General features: G+C 40.7%; 1 protein-coding gene across 6 annotated transcripts in view; it reads right to left on the bottom strand.

The window, feature by feature from the left end:
• elavl4 (ELAV like neuron-specific RNA binding protein 4) overlaps positions 1-23,246 on the bottom strand; it is a 324,532-nt gene that overhangs the window by 280,403 nt on the left and 20,883 nt on the right. For 4 of the 6 annotated variants that reach the window (XM_062027931.1, XM_062027930.1, XM_062027929.1 and 1 more), the window contains 3 exons: positions 12,115-12,220; positions 10,661-11,153; positions 9,921-10,061 (listed from right to left, as the gene is read on the bottom strand). In XM_062027931.1, the coding sequence (XP_061883915.1) occupies positions 9,921-10,061; positions 10,661-10,708 (189 nt within the window). In that variant the 5' untranslated portion in view covers positions 10,709-11,153; positions 12,115-12,220. Of the gene's footprint in view, positions 1-9,920; positions 10,062-10,660; positions 11,234-12,114; positions 12,221-23,246 lie in introns of those variants that run through there. The other 2 variants (XM_062027928.1, XM_062027927.1) reach the window with 2 other exon arrangements.

The following is a 23,246-nucleotide window of genomic DNA, read 5'->3' as shown; positions in this document are numbered from 1 at the left end:
CAGCCGCTAATACACCGATCCCACCTACAGCTTTCTTCTTTGCAGTCTCCATTGTTCATTAAACAAATTGCAAAAGATTCACCAACACAGATGTCCAGAATACTGTGGAATTTTGAGATGAAAACAGAGCTTTTTTGTATTGGATTCAATGGGGTACCAATACTTCCGTTTCAACGATTGACGTCACACGCATATGTCATCATATATAGACATTTTCAGCCGGAAGTTTAGCGGGAAATTTAAAATTGCACTTTATAAGTTAACCCGGCCGTATAGGCATGTGTTGCAATGTTAAGATTTCATCATTGATATATAAACTATCAGACTGCGTGGTCGGTAGTAGTGGCTTTCAGTAGGCCTTTAAGACACAAATAGGATAAGACACAACACTTCACAATACTAGTGAATATAACTAATTACAAGTTTTAATTGCCAATTTCAAGATCTCTTTTAAGTTTTCAAAGCTTAAATATAATGTCTTATTTTAGTGCTTTACAAATATTTTCTTTTACGCCCCCCCCCCCCCCCCCTAGGGAGAATAAATTATTTTGCGCCCCCGCGACCCACTGTGACTATAAATAGTATAATTTGTCTATGCAATTGTTACAACTATACCTCTGCATAACATTGTTAGCTTATTAGCGTTAAAGGAAACAACACACGGGTCTTTCCTCGTCTCCCATACGCTTCATCATATTCTGATACGGCAAAAAAAGCATGTTTCCCCGAGGTCACATACGCCCCCCCCCCCCCCCCCCCCTGGCACCGTACCGCCCCTCCACCCCACTGATTGAGAAGGAATGCCTTATTTCAAGAAATCTGACCAAAAAAATGTAGATTTGTTCCATTGTCAAAATGTTTTGGCTCATGAATGACTTGTGTCATTTCTTATTTTACTCTTTTTAAAAGGGGTACTGCACTTTTTGGGGGAATTTTGCTTATCATTCACAATTAAGACATGACGGCGGATGTATTTTTTTTTTTATTTAATGCATTCTAAATGTTAAATAAATGCGATCAAAAGTTAGCTTACAATGTAACCTATGGGAGCCGTTCAATTCCGCCTATAAAGCCCTTTGAAATAACATCCAAACACCTCCATTGAGGTTTTATATACATGATGTAGTAACAGGCACATTTAAAACATTTAATATTTACGTATTTTGATCATTTTAAGCATACGCGGCGCATTAATTTCAAAAACGCATCACGTTTGCGTTTTTCCTTCATCACTGATTATTACTCACTGCATTATGACAGCCAACAAACATGATAAAACATCACTTACTGTACAACGTCTGCTGTCATTAAGATGCCGACTGCTCGGATGTTCATATATTCCCATTGAGATGAAGAACCTCTCATAATCCTTGTGAAGAAACGCGGAGAAACAAGCACTTTTCGTGTCGTTCTCGCCAGTTCCGGGTCCTAAACGGCTGTCATTGTGTCCCAACTTGTTGGATTTTATCACCAGCCATCTTCTTTCCAGGTGAGAGGCATGATTTACCATCTACAATAAGCTTACAGGGAGCAGGGAAGTGAGAAATAGGAAGGGATCGCGTCAATGGTATAAATAGTCGGTCTGCGTTAGCGCTTATAATAAAAATATCAATAATACTTGGTTAATATTCAAGTCACGAAGTGTAAATGGAGTATTGTTGGCGCTTTTTGAATGGCTATTTATCGGATTTTATGAGCGGAATAGTGGAGCTCCCATTGGCTCTGCTGTAAGTGGACTTTTATTTAGATTTATTTAATATTTAGAATGCATTAGAACAAAATATATCCGTCATGTCTTTCATGATGATTGTGAACGATAGGGAAAATCCCCCAAAAAAGTGAAGTTCCTCTTTAAGGGGGGCATTTTTTGTGCAAATAGGGCAACAAGAGAAAAATCCCACCCTTCAGGCTTGGTCGATAAAACGATATCAATATATATCGCGACAGACATGTAATCATATCAATATAATAAGCATTCGATAAAACGTCCGATAAATATATTTTTTTTGGTGGGGAAAAAACGGAAATAATGAAGTTTGGTTGCTTTCACGAACAAAGGCACTCGCAGTCTGGTGGTAAGCTAGCCAAACAGGAAGTGGTCGTGAAATGGGAGGGACACGCTAAACAGCCAATCGCGTAACAGTATCAACCATCACTTTTGACTCGCACCATCTCGCTGTCGATTTTTTGTACAGAGCGGAAACAATTAATAAATTAGTTCTGCAGAGAGTGTAGAAATAGAAGATAAAATAAAGAAAAGTCACCTCTACAATATGGCCGTTTTTGGGACTTTTTAGTTTATCGTTTCTTATCAACACATGTCCATTCCCTATTCGGATGTACGGAAACAGGTAGGAACTAAAGGGCAGGACTGTATAATTCAAATAAATCACAGAATATAACACGTGCTATTTTTAAAATAATAATTTGGTCAAATAATACTTAAATAGTATTTGGGGCACTAAACCTGTAAATACTTGTTTGTTTTGTTTACTTGTTTTCACACTTTGCACTATTTTGTTACACTTTATGAGGCATTTCTTACATATTCCTTCTTTTTTTTTTTACCTTAAAAGAGACTATTAAGTGTTTATTGTGATTTTAGAATTTTGTTTACATTGATTGTTTTTCATGCTTGTGTTGACATTTCATTATTGTTAGCTGAGAGGAAGGTTACATTTAAAGTAAAAAGGGTGACATTTATTGTATTTTTGTCCTGGTCCTTATGTTCATAGGTCATAAAAAATATCAATAATTATCGATATCGACCAATGTAAAAAACGTATATTGTGATACAGTTTTCAGCCCTGTAAAGTAAATCTGTACAGCAGATATGATCATCTACATCAGTGGTTCTCAAATGGGGGTACGCGTACCCCTGGGGGTACTTGAAGGTATGCCAAGGGGTATGTGAGATTTTTTTTAAATATTCGAAAAATAGCAACAATTCAAAAATCCTTTAAAAATACATTTATTGAATAATACTTCAACAAAATAAATGTTTAGAATTAAGTTCATGAATCCAGATGGATCTCTATTACAATCCCCAAAGAGGGCACTTTAAGTTGATTACTTCTACGTGTAGAAAACTTTATTTATAATTGAATCACTTGTTTATTTTTCAACAAGTTTTTAGTTTTTTTTATATATTTTTTCCCAAATAGTTCAAGAAAGACCACAACAAATGAGCAATATTTTGCACTGTTATACAATTTAATAAATCAGAAACTGATGACATAGTGCTGTATTTTACTTCTTTATCTCTTTTTTGCAACCAAAAATGCTTTGCTCTGGTTAGGGGGTACTTGAATTTAAAAAAAAATTCACAGGGGGTACATCACTGAAAAAAAGGTTGAGAACCACTGATCTACATCAACAATATGATTTGCCTAAGTGGCTGGACAAGACCAAAAAAAAAAAAAAAAAAAAATCACCGCAGAGGACGTTGATATTTATTCCAAAAAAAAATTAAAGAAATAAAAATATAAAAAGGGACAGAAAAACAACAAGCAAACTAAATATAATTAGTTTCCAGTGGTTTTGATGTTGTGTTGCCTAAAGGTAAAAAGAATGTGATGCCGCTTTTAAAAACATTAAAGCCATCAGTTTTCCACCGCATTTGTATAATGTATGCAAATGAGCTCGCTGAGCTTAATGAAGGTACCATTAATCACGATGGTCTTTCTTAAACAGGGTAATCACGCACACACGCACACACATAGAGAGGAACGACCAACGTAGAAAATCACAAGCAGGAACTACAAACACACACCTCGGAAACCCACACTTAGAATGTAAAATAATGCGATGAGGAGTTATTCATAATAAGGCTGGTAAGCATACCCCCCCCCATCCCCTCCACATGCTAATTACATTCTCAATCAGCGCCGTTCAATTCAAAGTGACTGGAAAGTTGACCGCCTCAAACGACACGTCGACATGTCAATCAAAGTGTGGGAATAAACACAACTTATTATTCTTCTTGGTGTGCCAGCATCATGCACGGTCAACCCCAATGTTTGAACTGTTGTGAGAACCAAGCCCGACTCCATATTCGCTTTATTCACCGCCGCATAGAGTTTGCCGGAAACCCCCTCGGGCATCGTCAGCAGCGTGACAGTAGGTTAACGGAAGCTTCCGGGAGGCTTTGGGGTGTGGGTATCTGAGCCTCGGTGTCGCCTTAATGTTGGCGAGACAGGGATTTTTTCATTTTTACTATTAGATTTTTATTTTTTTAAGTCATCAGTGGAGATGAACATACCGTGAGTCTTCAGTGGGCAGAATTGTGGCACCGTGTTTGATGCTAATCCTTACGTCTTGTAAATAATGCATTTTGTAATATTTTATTATGGTTATAATTACACAAAATGTGTAAGTTACGTGCAAATACCTGAATGTTTTTCGATGTTTTGCCAATATGGAACCATTGTCTCGTTTTCCCTCCTACTGCAATAATTACTGTGACACCTGTCTTTTTATATGCGTTGGACACGCCCTTCCAATTTCCCTTTTGTCTACCATAGCGGGAGAGGTAGGCGACAGAAAATGTATTGTCCTGTTGAGAACTTAAGTTCACTTTCTTGTTCATTGTTTGTATTTGTATTGGCACAGGTGTCCAACTCAAGGCCCGGGGGGGGGGCATATCTGGCCCGCGACATCATTTTGTCTGGCCCGCAAACACCTGGAAATTATGTGTCAATAAACTACTTCATATTTTCTCACTAGATGTAATGGCTTTTTGTTCATTTTGACGGAGAAAATATGTGTACTGCTTGAAATTGCATACCATTTCGACTTTAATAGTATCCAATATTACAGTATATTATCATACTTTCCAAACATGTTTTTGTCTAAATAAAAATAAGTACAAATACTTAATTTGACAGCAAACTACCCATCAAATGAATACAAATGAAAATACATTTTACGTTGTTCTTTACATCATATTACTGTAAATTTTTAAAAAAAATACTACTGTTTTTATGCGTTAAAATTCTGTTGACTGACCTGCCAGTTTTTGACTGTAAAATCTACGGTTGTTGTTTTTTTAACGGTGTGTTACTGTAAATGGAAAGACGGCACATTTGTTTTTTACGGTAGAAAAACTAGCAGCTAAGTTGCCAGATTAAAATAAAAGAACTTGTACTAATTTTCCATTCACAATATAATGTTGTAAAACCAATGTCAATTTAACACAAACATTCTGGCAACTAAGTTCTAAGTTCTGCAAACCCCCCGACCCCCCACCTCCCCAAAACAGTGGTACTGTTTTTCCATTTACCGTAAAATGTTGTAAAAAAAAATAAATAAATAAATCCAATATTTTACAGTAACATTTTGCAAATGTAAAGTTTTTACTGTAAAATCGACAATCTAATTCAAAACAATTTATATTTAATTAATAATGAAATCCAGAGGTTAATTCATACATTATTCGCTTATAAGCCGTCCTCTGATGGCAGCCATAACTGCCATGTGCCCCTAATGAAAACCGGTTTGACATCCCTGGTGTAGGGTCTCGACGATGGTAGAACATTGTTGACGACAGTCGTATTCTGTGTGTTATCAGGTATGTTTTTATTCCATTGTTGTACGTAACTCCGCCCTTTTGTCTACGATAGTGGGAGAAGGGCTCTACCTTGGCAGAACATTGTTGACGACAGTCGTATTATGTGTATTATCAGGTATGTTTTTATTCCACTGTTGTACGTAACTCCGCCTTTTTGTCTACGATAGCGGGAGAGCGGCTCGACGATGGCAGAACATTGTTGACGACAGTTGTATTCTGTGTGTTATCATCAGGTATGTTTTTATTCCAATGTTGTATGTAACTCCGCCCTTTTGTATACGATAGAGGGAGAGGGGCTCGACGATGGCAGAACATGGTTGACGACAGTCGTATTCTGTGTATTATTATCAGGTATGTTTTTATTCCACTGTTATACGTAACTCCGCCCTTTTGTCTACGATAGCGGGAGAGCGGCTCGACGATGGCAGGACATTGTTGACGACAGTCGTATTCTGTGTATTATCAGGTATGTTTTTATTCCACTGTTGTACGTAACTCCGCCTTTTTGTCTACGATAGCGGGAGAGCGGCTCGACGATGGCAGGACATTGTTGACAGTCGTATTCTGTGTATTATCAGGTATGTTTTTATTCCACTGTTGTACCTGACTCCGCCCTTTTGTCTACGATAGAGGGAGAGCGGCTCGACGATGGCAGAACATTGTTTACGACAGTCGTATTCTGTGTATTATCAGGTATGTTTTTATTCCACTGTTGTACGTAACTCCGCCCTTTTGTCTACGGTAGCGGGAGAGCGGCTCGACGATGGCAGAACATTGTTGACGACAGTTGTATTCTGTGTATTATCGGGTATGTTTTTATTCCACTGTTGTACGTAACTCCGCCCTTTTGTTTATGATAGCGGGAGAAGGGCTCGACGTTGGCAGAACATTGTTGACGACGGTCGTATTCTGTGTAATATCAGGTATGTTTTTATTTCACTGTTGTATGTAACTCCGCCCTTTTGTCTACGGTAGCGGGAGAGCGGCTCGACGATGGCAGAACATTGTTGACGACGACTGTATTCTGTGTGTTATCAGGTAGGTTTTTATTCCACTGTTGTACGTAACTCCGCCCTATTGTCTACGATAGAGGGAGAGCGGCTCGACGATGGCAGAACATTGTTGACGACAGTCGTATTCTGTGTATTATCAGATATGTTTTTATTCCACTGTTGTACACAACTCCGCCTTTTTGTCTACGATAGCGTGAGAGCGGCTCGACAATGGCAGAACATTGTTGACGACAGTCGTATTCTGTGTATTATCGGGTATGTTTTTATTCCACTGTTGTAGGTAACTCCGCCCTTTTGTCTACGATAGCGGGAGAGCGGCTCGACGATGGCAGAACATTGTTGATAGTTGTATTCTGTGTATTATCAGGTATGTTTTTATTTCACTGTTGTATGTAACTCCGCCCTTTTGTCTACGATAGTGGCAGAAGGGCTCGACGTTGGCAGAACATTGTTGACGACGGTCATATTCTGTGTATTATCAGGTATGTTTTTATTCCACTGTTGTACGTAACTCCGCCTTTTTGTCTACGATAGCGGGAGAGCGGCTTGACGATGGCAGAACATTGTTGACGACAGTTGTATTCTGTGTATTATCAGGTATGTTTTTATTCCACCGTTGTACGTAACTCCGCCTTTTTGTCTACGATAGCGGGAGAGCGGCTCGACGATGGTAGAACATTGTTGATAGTTGTATTCTGTGTATTATCAGGTATGTTTTTATTCCACCGTTGTACGTAACTCCGCCCTTTTGTCTACGATAGCGGGAGAGCGGCTCGACGATGGCAGAACATTGTTGACGACAGTTGTATTCTGTGTGTTATCAGGTATGTTTTTATTCCACTGTTGTACACAACTCCGCCTTTTTGTCTACGATAGCGTGAGAGCGGCTCGACAATGGCAGAACATTGTTGACGACAGTCGTATTCTGTGTATTATTGGGTATGTTTTTATTCCACTGTTGTACGTAACTCCGCCCTTTTGTCTATGATAGCGGGAGAGCGGCTCGACGATGGCAGGACATTGTTGATAGTTGTATTCTGTGTATTATCAGGTATGTTTTTATTTCACTGTTGTATATAACTCCGCCCTTTTGTCTACGGTAGTGGCAGAAGGGCTCGACGTTGGCAGAACATTGTTGACGACGGTCATATTCTGTGTATTATCAGGTATGTTTTTATTCCACTGTTGTACGTAACTCCGCCTTTTTGTCTACGATAGCGGGAGAGCGGCTCGACGATGGCAGAACATGGTTGACGACAGTTGTATTCTGTGTATTATCAGGTATGTTTTTATTCCACTGTTGTACGTAACTCCGCCTTTTTGTCTACGATAGCGGGAGAGCGGCTCGACGATGGCAGAACATTGTTGATAGTTGTATTCTGTGTATTATCAGGTATGTTTTTATTCCACCGTTGTACGTAACTCCGCCTTTTTGTCTACGATAGCGGGAGAGCGGCTCGACGATGGCAGAACATTGTTGATAGTTGTATTCTGTGTATTATCAGGTATGTTTTCATTCCACCGTTGTACGTAACTCCGCCCTTTTGTCTACGATAGCGGGAGAGCGGCTCGACGATGGCAGAACATTGTTGACGACAGTTGTATTCTGTGTAATATCAGGTATGTTTTTTTTCCACTGTTGTATGTAACTCCGCCCTTTTGTCTACGATAGAGGGAGAGCGGCTTGACGATGGCAGAACATTGTTGATAGTTGTATTCTGTGTATTATCAGGTATGTTTTTATTTCACTGTTGTATATAACTCCGCCCTTTTGTCTACGGTAGTGGCAGAAGGGCTCGACGTTGGCAGAACATTGTTGACGACGGTCATATTCTGTGTATTATCAGGTATGTTTTTATTCCACTGTTGTACGTAACTCCGCCTTTTTGTCTACGATAGCGGGAGAGCGGCTCGACGATGGCAGAACATGGTTGACGACAGTTGTATTCTGTGTATTATCAGGTATGTTTTTATTCCACTGTTGTACGTAACTCCGCCTTTTTGTCTACGATAGCGGGAGAGCGGCTCGACAATGGCAGAACATTGTTGATAGTTGTATTCTGTGTATTATCAGGTATGTTTTTATTCCACCGTTGTACGTAACTCCGCCTTTTTGTCTACGATAGCGGGAGAGCGGCTCGACGATGGCAGAACATTGTTGATAGTTGTATTCTGTGTATTATCAGGTATGTTTTTATTCCACCGTTGTACGTAACTCCGCCCTTTTGTCTACGATAGCGGGAGAGCGGCTCGACGATGGCAGAACATTGTTGACGACAGTTGTATTCTGTGTAATATCAGGTATGTTTTTTTTCCACTGTTGTATGTAACTCCGCCCTTATGTCTACGATAGAGGGAGAGCGGCTTGACGATGGCAGAACATTGTTGACGACAGTCGTATTCTGTGTATTATCAGGTATGTTTTTATTCCACTGTTGTACGTAACTCCGCCTTTTTGTCTACGATAGCGGGAGAGCGGCTCGACGATGGCAGGACATTGTTGACGACAGTCGTATTCTGTGTATTATCAGGTATGTTTTTATTCCACTGTTGCATGTAACTCCGCCTTTTTGTCTACGATACCGGGAGAGCGGCTCGACGATGGCAGGACATTGTTGACAGTTGTATTCTGTGTATTATCAGGTATGTTTTTATTCCACTGTTGTATGTAACTCCGCCCTTTTGTCTACGATAGCGGGAGAGCGGCTCGACGATGGCAGGACATTGTTGACAGTTGTATTCTGTGTATTATCAGGTATGTTTTTATTTCAGTGTTGTACGTAACTACGCCCTTTTGTCTACGGTAGCGGGAGAGCGGCTCGACGATGGCAGGACATTGTTGACGACAGTTGTATTCTGTGTATTATCAGTAAAGTGCAGCTGAGCAGCAACCCGTGGTGTCGGTCGTGCTCCATAAAATCCACACTACGCAGAGGAAAAAAGACCACCGGTTACACTCGGACACAATGCGGGGATGGAAATTCCACAACTAGGAATTGTTTCAGCCATGCAGGCACGCACACGTCACACACACACACGCACTTCAAATTCCCTTGATAACAGTCTGTCTGGCGCAGACTAAAGACACAGTAGGCGTAGGGTAATTGAACAAACACAACAACGTAAATATTTACTAATAGCATCCGTTGAGGATTACCGGCTGGATGGCACAATTGATTTGTTCTCTCGCTGCCCTTTTTCCTCACAAACATGCCACACACACACACACACACACACACACACACACACGCCGGTGTTCAATTGAGAAAAACAAAACAAAAAAGAAACAAAAAAAGATGTGCATGGAGACATAGTGCTCTGTCTATATATCCTCTTACCAGGGATGACCTGTAGCCCGTCTGGGCGGGCGATGACGGGAGATCCCTGGGAAATAGCGGCGAGTGAGACTCGGGGACGGAGCCCACGCCACTGGCTGCTAGTCCCGAGAGCTGCCCGTACCTCGCCATCATCTTGAGATGCTGCTCACAGAACACACACACACACACACACACACACACACACGCTCACACATATAGATGTGGGAAGGGTAGGGGAGGGTGGAGAGGGAGGGGAGGGACAGATAACAGCAGGTAGGAAGGGCGATGATGAATATTAAAAAGGACAGAGGGAGTGTGTGTGTGTGTGTGTGTGGAGAAGGGAGGGATTAGGGGGGACATTTTTGCTGGCCAACACACACATGTGCAAGCTCTCACACTTAGAAGCGTATGGTCGGAGCCCGGCCACCTCCCGACAATGATGCGGTGATGCAAAGTATGGCTCCCGGCTAGCTCTCCGCCATCCCCACCAGCCCCCCGTATGAACATTTACTGGTTACAGCTGCTCCAAAACAGTCTTGTTATCGAGCGCTACACGGAAAGGTGAGACAACGGCCGCTCCAAGCAGCCCGGTTGTCGAGCGCCGCACGTAAAAAGGTGACGCGCGGTCTGGTGCATGCAGAGACAAACAGGCATGGCAGAATGGTTGGCAGCAGACAGGTAAGGTGTGTGGATGAGGAGGAGGAGGAGGAGGAGGAGGAGGAAGAAGACCATGAGGAGGAAGAGGGAAGGGTTGTCTTTACCTCGTTGCTCAACAAGGCGGCGTTGAGTGTTCGGCTTATTTCAAACATGTTCAAAATCGCGGTGGTATTCGGTCCTGAACGTCAGCGTCGACCCTTTCCTTGCCTTTTCCGCTACGGATGGGAGTCAGTCCCCGGGAAGCGTAATAAATAAAAAAAAATAAAGAGTTAAAAAAAAAAGGGTGGGAAAAAAAAAAAATCTGCAGGTGTCACTTTTGAAGTCCTTTATTTTCTCTGCTCTGGTTGTCTCGGATGGTGATGCCGCTTCTGCCCAGGATTCCTTTTTGCACACGTCTCGAGTCTCAGTATGTTGTTTTTTTGTTTGTTGTTGTTGGTTGTTTTTTTGTTAACCTCCCTGGAGTCGGCGCGTTGAAAAGAAAGAAGTCAGGCAGTCGGTCGGTCAGGCTGGGCGGGCTGGCGTGCTGCCTTATCTTGTCCCCCGCACACTGGCTCGCACAATACGCTCCGATCCTCGCACCGCTCGCTAGCAGATTAGCTGTCCCAAAACATAGCACTTAGTTTAAACTCCCCTCCCTATTGCTCTCTCTCCTCCTCGCTCTCCCTCCAGCATCCCTTTTGCATGCCCGCCCTCTCTGCCTCCCTGCATCTCTCCCTCCCTCCCTCTCTCTCTCTCTCTCCTCCTCGCCGTCTCTTAACCCCCCCGCAGCTCACGCATTGATGCAGCTTCAGTTCACTCGCGCTGCCACAAGGTGGGAAGACTGTTCTAGCAACGCGGACAACATCGCCGCCTTCCTCTCCGGGTGCCACTCCTATATTTTTTTTGATTCTATTCTTGTGCATGCGTTATAGACGGCGAGGGACCATTTGCACTTATGGTAGCGCTCCCTTATGGACCAATTCAAACATAGAGCAAGAACTGGCTTGTTGGATACTGTGTATTCCCTAATTAATGCCACTGTATAAAAACTATAGGAGGATTCAAATGGTGGAAATGTGTTAAATGTTTTTTTTTGTTTTTGTTTTTTTTAACGTATAGGAGTCAATTTAACCCTATCCCTTTTTTACTCCCTATATATATATATATATATATATATATATATATATATATATATATATATATATTTTTTTTTTTTTATATATATATTTTTAATTTCTGATTATTATCATTATTATTAATTTATTATTATTTCTTTTTTCGTTTATTTAATTGATGTATTTGTAGATATTACTTTGTTTTTTTTTGCTGTTTCTTCTTTTTTTTTAAGGGGGGGGTGGGTGGAATGGTTGGGATATAAACAAAAAATATTTTGACATTTAAGGCAGACAACAGATGTATGATATATGTGAATGTGATGTAATGGATAGGAATGTCTGATACTGGATGTCAATAAAAATAAAAATAAATAATAATAATAATTTAACCCTATCCCTTCTCCATGACTCGGCATTCACGTCCTGTGTTTATTAAGAGAAATAGCACAATGCAAGAAAGTTACCTCTGGACTGAAAAAAAAAAAAAAAAAGAAGAGCGTCGGGGGTCACGTGACCGTCCTCTTCCTCGGCAGGGTGTGGCGCAGCCATGGCGACGGGAGGAGAGTCCAGCTGCAGGACAAACAAGGGCGACAACAGAAAGAGATGTGACTCATAAGACTCCAGGTGTACTGTATAGGAGTCGAACAGGGACAATATTGCGGAAATAAAAAGGCTGTGTTTTACAATAGAGCGGCTTAATGGAGGTCATGCTGTTGGAGTAATTGGAGCCATCATCTTCTAGAACACTAATGTTAGTGCTGTGATACGAGGAGCTCTGTAATTATGGACAATGATTTTCTCCCCGTGCTTTGACTCCTACTTTTCCTGTCAAGACCGAGCAAGTTAATAGACTTTTATTGACACCGGACCGTCAGCTTTAGATTGATACGGTCTATATAGGCGAGACAACACCGTGTGGTGCTGTCGGTGCGGCATTAAAATGGCCATATTGCTGTCAGCGGGGCAAAATTACCTATTGAAACTCGGGCCGCGACGATTAGTCGATACTAGAGATGTCCGATAATGGCTTTTTTGTCGATATCCTGATATTGTCCAACTCTTAATTACCGAATCCGATATCAACCGATGCCGATATATACAGTCGTGGAATTAACACATTATTATGCCTAATTTTGTTGTGATGCCCCGCTGGATGCATTAAACAATGTAACAAGGTTTTCCAAAATAAATCAACTCAAGTTAGGGAAAAACTGCCATATTTATTATCGAAGTCACAAAGTGCATTATTTTTTTTAACATGCCTCAAAACAGCAGCTTGGAATTTGGGACATGCTCTCCATGAGAGAGCATGAGGAGGTTGAGGTGGGCGGGGTTGGGAGGGGCGGGTAGTCACACATAAGAGATATGTGTAGACTACAATAAGACGCCAGTAAACACCAAAACTTTAAATGTTCCATTGAGATTAGAGAACATTACACACGGCACTCAAAAATCTGCCAAAATGTTTTAGTATGACTTTGAAGCCGTACCGCTTGATGGATTGTCGGCCCATTACGGCTACCGAAGTCAGAGATACAAGTATTACTATGGTGTGTGTAAGAGGACCGCAAAATGGCACCCATTAGATGACATATTATCCGGCGTTTTGTTTCACAATATCATGCAAAACCAACTTTTTTTACCTTCTGGTACCTGCTGATCTGTATTTGAGATCTGTGTAAGTCCTGAAAATTTGCCGATGCATAACTAATGAAGTTAAAGGCCTACTGAAAGCCACTACTACCGACCACGCAGTCTGATAGTTTATATATCAATGATGAAATCTTAACATTGCAACACATGCCAATACGGCCGGGTTAACTTATAGAGTGACATTTTACATTTCCCGCTAAACTTCCGGTTGAAAACGTCTATGTATGATGACGTATGCGCGTGACGTCAATGGTTGAAACGGAAGTATTCGGACACATTGTATCCAATACAAAAAGCTCTGTTTTCATCGCAAAACTCCACAGTATTCTGGACATCTGTGTTGGTGAATCTTTTGCAATTTGTTTAATGAACAATGAAGACTGCAAAGAAGAAAGTTGTAGGTGGGATCGGTGTATTAGCGGCTGGCTGCAGCAACACAACCAGGAGGACTTTGACTTGGATAGCAGACGCGCTATCCGACGCTAGCCGCCGACCGCATCGATGATCGGGTGAAGTCCTTCGTCGCTCCGTCGATCGCTGGAACGCAGGTGAGCACGGGTGTTGATGAGCAGATGAGGGCTGGCTGGCGTAGGTGGATAGCTAATGTTTTTAGCATAGCTCTGTGAGGTCCCGTTGCTAAGTTAGCTTCAACGGCGTCGTTAGCAACAGCATTGTTAAGCTTCGCCAGGCTGGAAAGCATTAACCGTGTAGTTACATGTCCATGGTTTAATAGTATTGTTGATTTTCTGTCTATCCTTCCAGTCAGGGGTTTATTTCTGTTGTTTCTATCTGCATTTAAGACTGATGTGCTATCACGTTAGCTCCGTAGCTAAAGTGCTTCGCCGATGTATTGTCGTGGAGATAAAAGTCACTGTGAATGTCCATTTCGCGTTCTCCACTCTCATTTTCAAGAGGATATAGTATCCGAGGTGGTTTAAAATACAAATCCGTGATCCACAATAGAAAAAGGAGAGAGTGTGGAATCCAATGGGCCAGCTTGTACCTAAGTTACGGTCAGAGCGAAAAAAGATACGTCCCGCACTGCACTCTAGTCCTTCACTCTCACGTTCCTCATCCACAAATCTTTCATCCTGGCTCAAATTAATGGGGTAATCGTCGCTTTCTCGGTCCGAATCGCTCTCGCTGCTGGTGTAAACAATGGGGAAATGTGAGGAGCCTTTCAACCTGTGACGTCACGCTACTTCTGGCACAGGCAAGGCTTTTTTTATCAGCGACCAAAAGTTGCGAACTTTATCGTCGATTTTCTCTACTAAATCCTTTCAGCAAAAATATGGCAATATCGCGAAATGATCAAGTATGACACATAGAATGGATCTGCTATCCTCGTTTAAATAAAAACAATTCATTTCAGTAGGCCTTTAAAGCTATAGACACTGAGTGTTAGCCGTTAGCCAGCTAGCCTCTAACGAACATTCATAGTTGGTAGTTTTAGCTAATTTTAAACCACTAATCCTCGCCTCTGTGGTGACAAAGTAAGTTTCTTACAAGTATCATCCCTGCAGGACGAGGAATAGCTAAACATGCGTCACTACACACCGTTGGAGGATACAATAGCTAACCGCTAACAGAAAGCTAGCGCTCCTGTATGTAAACAAATGCCCTTTTTACATAGACATTGACTGTTACGATACAAAGTACAATAGCCGTACATAGGCGATACTACAATGATTACATCAATATTTTTTACTATCACAGAATCCTTTATCTATTTTTATTGTTTTTAAACGCAGGAAATATGTCCCTGGACACATGAGAACAATAATTATGACCAATGTATGATCCTGTAACTACTTGGTATTGGATTAATAGCAACATTTGTAATATCGCCCAAAACTTATGTGAAGTATCAAACAGACGAATATGTCATTATTACATTTTAACAGAAGGGTAGATAGAACATGTTAAAAGACAAAGTAAGCAGATATTAACAGTAAATGAACAAGTAGATTAATAGTCCATCATATTTTTAACAAAATAATAGAATGATAAATGACACAATATGTTACTGCATACGTCAGCAACCAAATTAGGAGCCTTTGTTTGTTTACTGACTACTAAAAGTTGTCTAATCTGTGCATTATGATATTTAATGACACAATTATTCTTGAATTTCAATAGAAAACACATGTTTAATGTATCATACAATTTTCTGTTAAACTAAAACCAATAATGACATTTTGTAGTGGCGCCCTTTATTTGGAAAAGTATTGAAAAGTATCAAAATACATTTTGGTACGGGTACCAAAAAATATGGAATAAAGAGTTATTGCTAATCAGTTTGGAATGCACAAAGACGTTTGTGTATGCTTTATTCTTCACCTTTAATATACCGTATTTTTCGGATTACAGGTCGCAGTTTTTTTTCAAAGTTTGGCCGGGGGTGCGATTTATACTCTGGAGCGATTTATGTGTGGAAATATAAACACATTACCGTAAAATATCAAATAATATAATTTAGCTCATTCACGTAAGAGACCAGGCGTATATCAGCAATCGTCACACACACACACACACACACACGTCAACTAATAAAAATTTGACGGGGGCATGGCAGAAGTGCATTGTGAAAAAAAAGATGCTACCTGCTACTACTTCCGTACCTATGAAAATTTATCAGGAGTGACAGATTGTTTGGTAAACGTATAGCATGTTCTATATGTTCTAGTTATTTGAATGACTCTTACCATAATATGTTACGTTAACATACCAGGCACGTTCTCAGTTGGTTATTTATGCCTCATATAACGTACACTTATTCAGTCTGTTGTTCACTATTCTTTATTTATTTTAAATTGCCTTTCAAATGTCTATTCTTGGTGTTGGATTTTATCAAATTAATTTCCCCCAAAAATGCGACTTATACTCCAGTGCGACTCGTATATGTTTTTTTCCTTCTTTATTATGCATTTTCGGCCGGTGCGACTTATACTCCGGAGCGATTGATAATCCGAAAAATACGGTACCCGCTTCATTCTCGTCCATCTCATTCGTATATCGTTCGGGAGTCCGAATTGACTTGGCTACCTTCTTAAATAATAGTCTGTTTCCCCCTCCCCCATCGCCGTGTTTGAAAATGTTACGTTCTTTTAATTTGTGAAGCAAATAAACATTCTCCTTTTCATTGCAGTTTTTTAAATTTTTTATTGAAGGGCATCTGCAATACGCAATACGAAGGGTCCCCTCCGGCTCCACACACCCACTCGAGAGATCTGGTTTCCAATTGCATGATCTAAGTGTGTTTGTGCGCTTTCTCAAAAGCCAAACATGATCAGATTAATGTGTTTCCGTGGGTTGCAGGACACTTCTTTAGAGCCGAACTAGATGAGGAATCAGACTAATTTAGTGCATGGAAACAGTCAGTAACTCAGAATAAATACAACACTTTAACCTACAAAACCAAAATTAATTTTGCTCTGATTGTTTTATTTTTTTTTACTCAAAATGTATCAAAATGAGCACTATTTGTAGTGCACAGTTTTTTTTAAACAGGGTTTGAAGCATGATACTGATAAAGCTTGTTCCCACCCCACTATTTGAAAAGAACTGAGTTAAAGGCCAACTGAAAGCCACTACTACCGACCACGCAGTCTGATAGTTTATATATCAATGATGAAATCTTAACATTGCAACACATGCCAATACGGCCGGGTTAACTTATAAAGTGAAAATTTAAATTTCCCGCTAAACTTCCGGTTGAAAACGTCTATGTATGATGACGTATGCGCGTGACGTCAATCGTTGAAACGGAAGTATTGTTACCCTAATGAATCCAAAACAAAAAAGCTCTGTTTTCATCTCAAAATTCCACAGTATTCTGGACATCTGTGTTGGTGAATCTTTTGCAATTTGTTTAATGAACAATGGAGACTGCTAAGAAGAAAGCTGTAGGTGGGATCAGTGTATTAGCGGCTGGCTGCAGCAACACAACCAGGAGGACTTTGACTTGGATAGCAGACGCGCTATCCGACGCTAGCCGCTGACCGCATCGATGATCGGGTGAAGTTCTTCGTCAATCCGTCGATCGCTGGAACGCAGGTGAGCACGGGTGTTGATGAGCAGATGAGGGCTGGCTGGCGTAGGTGGATAGCTAATGTTTTTAGCATAGCTCTGTGAGGTCCCGTTGCTAAGTTAGCTTCAATGGCGTCGTTAGCAACAGCATTGTTAAGCTTCGCCAGGCTGGAAAGCATTAACCGTGTAGTTACAGGTCCATGGTTTAATAGTATTGTTGATTTTCTGTCTATCCTTCCAGTCAGGGGTTTATTTCTTTTGTTTCTATCTGCATTTAAGAGTGATGTGCTATCACGTTAGCTCCGTAGCTAAAGTGCTTCGCCGATGTATTGTCGTGGAGATAAAAGTCACTGTGAATGTCCATTTCGCGTTCTCGACTCTCATTTTCAAGAGGATATAGTATCCGAGGTGGTTTAAAATACAAATCCGTGATCCACAATAGAAAAAGGAGAAAGTGTGGAATCCAATGAACCCTTGTACCTAAGTTACGGTCAGAGCGAAAAAAGATACATCCTGCACTGCACTGTAGTCCTTCACTCTCACTTTCCCCATCCACGAATCTTTCATCCTCGCTCAAATTAATGGGGTAATCGTCGCTTTCTCGGTCCGAATCTCTCTCGCTGCATTGTAAACAATGGGGAAATGTGAGGAGTCCTTCCTCCGGTGACGTCACGCTACTTCCGGTATAGGCAAGGCTTTTTTTTTTAATCAGCGACCAAAAGTTGCGACCTTTAACGTCGATGTTCTCTACTAAATCCTTTCAGCAAAAATATGGCAATATCGCGAAATGATCAAGTATGACACATAGAATGGATCTGCTATCCCCGTTTAAATAAAAAAAAATCATTTCAATAGGCCTTTAAATAGATGCAACGTAGCTGGTTTCATTACAATATATCAGGAGTAGAGATGTCCGATAATGGCTTTTTTGCCCATATCCGATATTCTGATATTGTCCAACTCTTAATTACCGATTCCCATATCAACCGATACCGATATATACAGTCGTGGAATTAACACATTATTATGCCTAATTTTGTAGTGATGCCCTGCTGGATGCATTAAACAATGTAACAAGGTTTTCCAAAATAAATCAACTCAAGTTATGTAAAAAAATGCCAACATGGCACTGCCATATTTATTATTGAAGTCACAAAGTGCATAATTTTTTTAACATGCCTCAAAACAGCAGCTTGGAATTTGGGACATGCTCTCCCTGAGAGAGCATGAGGAGGTTGAGGTGGGCAGGGTTGGGGGGTGTATATTGTAGCCTCCCGGAAGAGGTAGTGCTGCAAGGGGTTCTGGGTATTTGTTCTGTTGTGTTTATGTTGTGTTACGGTGCGGATGTTCTCCCGAAATGTGTTTGTCATCCTTGTTTGGTTTGGGTTCACAGTGTGGCGCATATTTGTAACAGTGTTAAAGTTGTTTATACGGCTACCCTCAGTGTGACCTGTATGGCTGTTGACCAAGTATGCTTGGAATTCACTTGTGTGTGTGAAAAGCCGTAGATATTATGTGATTGGGCCAGCACGCAAAGACAGTGCCTTTAAGGCACGCCCCTAATATTGTTGTCTGGGTGGAAATCGGGAGAATGGTTGCCCCGGGAGATTCTCGGGAGGGGCACTGAAATTCGGGAGTCTCCCGGGAAAATCGGGAGGGTTGGCAAGTATGACTGGGAGACGCAACTGCTCTGTACTTCTCCCTACGTCCGTGTACCACTCTGTACAGCGGCGTTTTAAAAAGTCATACATTTTACTTTTTGAAACAGATACCGATAATTTCCGATATTAAATTTTAAAGCATTTATGGGCCGATAATATCGGCGGTCCGATATTATCGGACACCTCTAATCAGGAGTGTGCAAAGTGCAGCCCAGGGGCCATTTGCAGCATTTGTTGTCGACACATTCTAAAGACAAAATAAGAATACTACCCAAGAAAACTACAATATGCAACTTTGAGAGAAATTGCGTGTGAATGCTGAAATGCGCAAGCCGACCTTAAATGCTAACATTAACCTACTGACAGATAGAATGTGCCAAGTACCAAGTCTGACGACTATGAAGCGTACGCATGTTAAATTTGCTCATAAAAAAGTTAGCATGCTACCAGTTAGCATGTATCAAGTAGCACGTTATATGACTCTGAGGTGGTCGGCTGCAAAACTGGCTAAAAAGGTTAGGATGCTAATGTTAGTTCTCTGGAATGCCAACGTTAGCATGTGTCAAGTAGCAAGTAATATGACTCTCGGGTGTTCGGCCGCGAAATTGGCTAAAAAGGGAGCACGCTAACAGTTAGCAAAGGTCTCAACTCATTTGCCTTCTATGCCACATCAATATGGAATGCACTCCCAACAGGTGTAAAAGAAAGTGCATTCCTACCCTCCTTCAAAACCGCACTAAAAGAACACCTCCAGGCAACTACAACACGAGACTAACACCCTCACCCCACCACATCCCACCTCCCCGGATTGTTAATAATCAAATGTAAATAATCAAATGTATATCAGAGTTTCCCATAAACTGCCAAGATACCTGTGGCGGTGGGGGCGTGGCTATGGGCGTGGTCACCATGACATAATCGAGTAATTTGCATAATTTACTACAATGATATGTTTTTCTCTAAAAAGGCTCAAAAAATGTATACTTACTAATTCATAATAACAGTTTTGTTTTAAACGTCCATCCATCCATCCATCCATTTTACAATATAATTACAACACTTTATGTACATATTTATATACAGATTTGAACAATAAGTTATTCACTGAAATATATTTATTAATTGTGGTTCTTACAAAAAATCTATCTTATAAAATATAAAAGCTAAAATGTCTCTTAAAGCTCTGCCCCTTTAATTAGTGCATACTAAATAATTTAACTTTAGCCTACTACTACAACCATATTATTTACCAGCAACATAAAGTGAAACAGAGGCAGAGGTGTCCTGCCACAGTTAGTAACAAATAAACAGAAAACAGTAGTGGTCAAATACAAATAAGGCAACAAGAGAAGTATCCTACACTTCTCTTTTGTAAAGTAAATCTGAACAGCCTATATGGGCATCTACATCAACTATATGATTTGCCTGAGAAGCTGGACAGGACAAAAAAAAAATATATATATTTTTTATTTTTTTTATTTGTGGCGGACGCAATTCTTTCGTGGCGGGCCGCCACAAATAAATGAATGTGTGGGAAACACTATATATACTTGTTCTTATGCTTTTTGAGCTCACTATGTTCACTGCTCGCTGTACATATCCTACCAAGTCAGACCTACACTTTTTCAATGTCCATTTCTCAGATGATACAATTGTTGATGACTGAAGTGCTGATATCAACCAAACCTAACCCCCCTCCAAATCCCACTCTCCGGATTGTAAATAATGTAAATAATTCAATGTATATACTCTGATGATTAACTTGTGTGATGACTGTATTATGCTGATAGTATACATTTGTCCCATGAATTGATTAACGTGGACCCCGACTTAAACAAGTTGAAAAACGTATTCGGGTGTTACCATTCAGTGGTCAATTGTATGGAATATGTACTGTACTGTGCAATCTACTAATACAAGTCTCAATCAATCAATCAATCAGCATGTGTTATATGAGTCTGAGGCGTTCAGCTGCAAAATTGGCCATAAAAGTTAGCATGCTGATTAAGGTTTGACATCCAGTTTAGCATACTGTATATTGAGTGACCTACATTAGGGGTGTCAAACGTACGGCCCGCGGGTCTGATCCGGCCCGCGGAATGAGTTTGCCAAGTATAAAAATGAGCCAAAATTCTTGAATGAAATCAATGTCATTCGATCAATCGATGTTTATTTATATAGCCCTAAATCACAGGTGTCTCAAAGGGCTGCACAAGTCACAACCACATCCTCGGTTCAGATCCCACATCAGGGCAAGGAAAAACTCAACCCAGTGGGATGACAATGAGAAACCTTGGAGAGGACCGCATATGTGGGTCCCCCCTCTAGGTGCAATGGACGTCGAGTGAGTCTAGCATAATATTGTGAAAGTCCAGTCCATAGTGGATCTAACATAATAGTGAGAGTCCAGTCCATAGTGGATCTAACATAACAGTGAGAGTCCAGTCCATAGTGGATTTAATATAATAGTGAGAGTCCAGTCCATAGTGGATCTAACATAATAGTGAGAGTCCAGTCCATGGTGGATCTAACATAATAGTGAGAGTCCAGTCCATAGTGGTTTTAACATAATAGTGAGAGTCCAGTCCATGGTGGATCTAACATAATAGTGAGAGTCCAGTCCATGGTGGATCTAACATAATAGTGAGAGTCCAGTCCATAGTGGATCTAACATAACAGTGAGAGTCCAGTCCATAGTGGATTTAATATAATAGTGAGAGTCCAGTCCATAGTGGATCTAACATAATAGTGAGAGTCCAGTCCATGGTGGATCTAACATAATAGTGAGAGTCCAGTCCATAGTGGTTTTAACATAATAGTGAGAGTCCAGTCCATGGTGGATCTAACATAATAGTGAGAGTCCAGTCCATGGTGGATCTAACATAATGGTGAGAGTCCAGTCCATAGTGGATCTAACATTATAGTGAGAGTCCAGTCCATGGTGGATCTAACATAATAGTGAGAGTCCAGTCCATAGTGGATCTAACATAACAGTGAAAGTCCAGTCCATAGTGGATCTAACATAATAGTGAGAGTCCAGTCCATAGTGGATCTAACATAACAGTGAAAGTCCAGTCCATAGTGGATCTAACATAATCGTGAGAGTCCAGTCCATGGTGGATCTAACATAATAGTGAGAGTCCAGTCCATAGTGGATCTAACATTATAGTGAGAGTCCAGTCCATGATGGATCCAACATAATAGTGAGAGTCCAGTCCATAGTGGATCTAACATAACAGTGAGAGTCCAGTCTATAGTGGATCCAACGTAACAGTGAGAGTCCAATCCATAGTGGATCTAACGTAATAGTGAGAGTCCAGTCCATAGTGGATCTAACATAATAGTGAGAGTCCAGTCCATAGTGGATCTAACATAATAGTGAGAGTCCAGTCCATAGTGGGGCCAGCAGGAGACCATCCCGAGCGGAGACAGGTCAGCAGCGCAGAGACAACCCCAACCGATGCACAGGTGAGCGGTCCAACCCGGGTCCCGACTCTGGACAAGCAGCACTTCATCCATGAAAGAAACTGCCGTTCTAAATGTGTCCACTGGATGTCACAATAGCAATTCTTTGTATCTTTGTAGCTGATGCTACATATGTACAGAATAAACCACATGATGTTAGTACATCAGTTAAGTAAAAGGAATAAAGTACATAAATAACATGCTGTAATTTGATTTTGAATTAGAGCATTTTCAAACTCGGCCAGACTCAATTCCACCTATTTGACTGATGGACATTATCACATCATTTATTCAGGAAGTATAAGATATAATACTGTTAACTGCAACATGTAAGTGTAAAAAAAGACATCATTATGATTTGTACATTTCCAGAATGTGCGTGTTCTGTTTTTAAACAAAGAAAAACAATCTGAAGTTGTGTTTATTTAGAAGTTATCAAGCCATTACTTCAGCAGTCCGGCCCACTTGGGAGTGGGTTTTTCTCCGTGTGGCCCCGCATCTTAAATGAGTTTGACACCCCGGACCTACGTTGAATTGGTTTTAGTATCACAGGGGTGTCCAAACTTTTTCCACTGAGGGCCGCACCCTGAAAAATCAAAGCAAACGGGGGCCATTTATTTTAAAAACCAATACAATATATGTATAAAAAATATACATTTAGGCCTCCACTCAGGCTTGATCCAGAGGACCCCAAGGGGTTTTGGTCAAAAAAATATTGAAAATATGTCATTATTCAGTATTATTATTTGTATTATTATTCAAGTTTTAAATCTCTGGATCAACATTAG

The sequence above is a fragment of the Entelurus aequoreus genome, linkage group LG19, assembly GCF_033978785.1.
Source record: "Entelurus aequoreus isolate RoL-2023_Sb linkage group LG19, RoL_Eaeq_v1.1, whole genome shotgun sequence".
NCBI classification, from domain to species: Eukaryota; Metazoa; Chordata; class Actinopteri; order Syngnathiformes; family Syngnathidae; genus Entelurus; species Entelurus aequoreus.
This window is presented reverse-complemented; position numbering and strand designations above follow the sequence as displayed.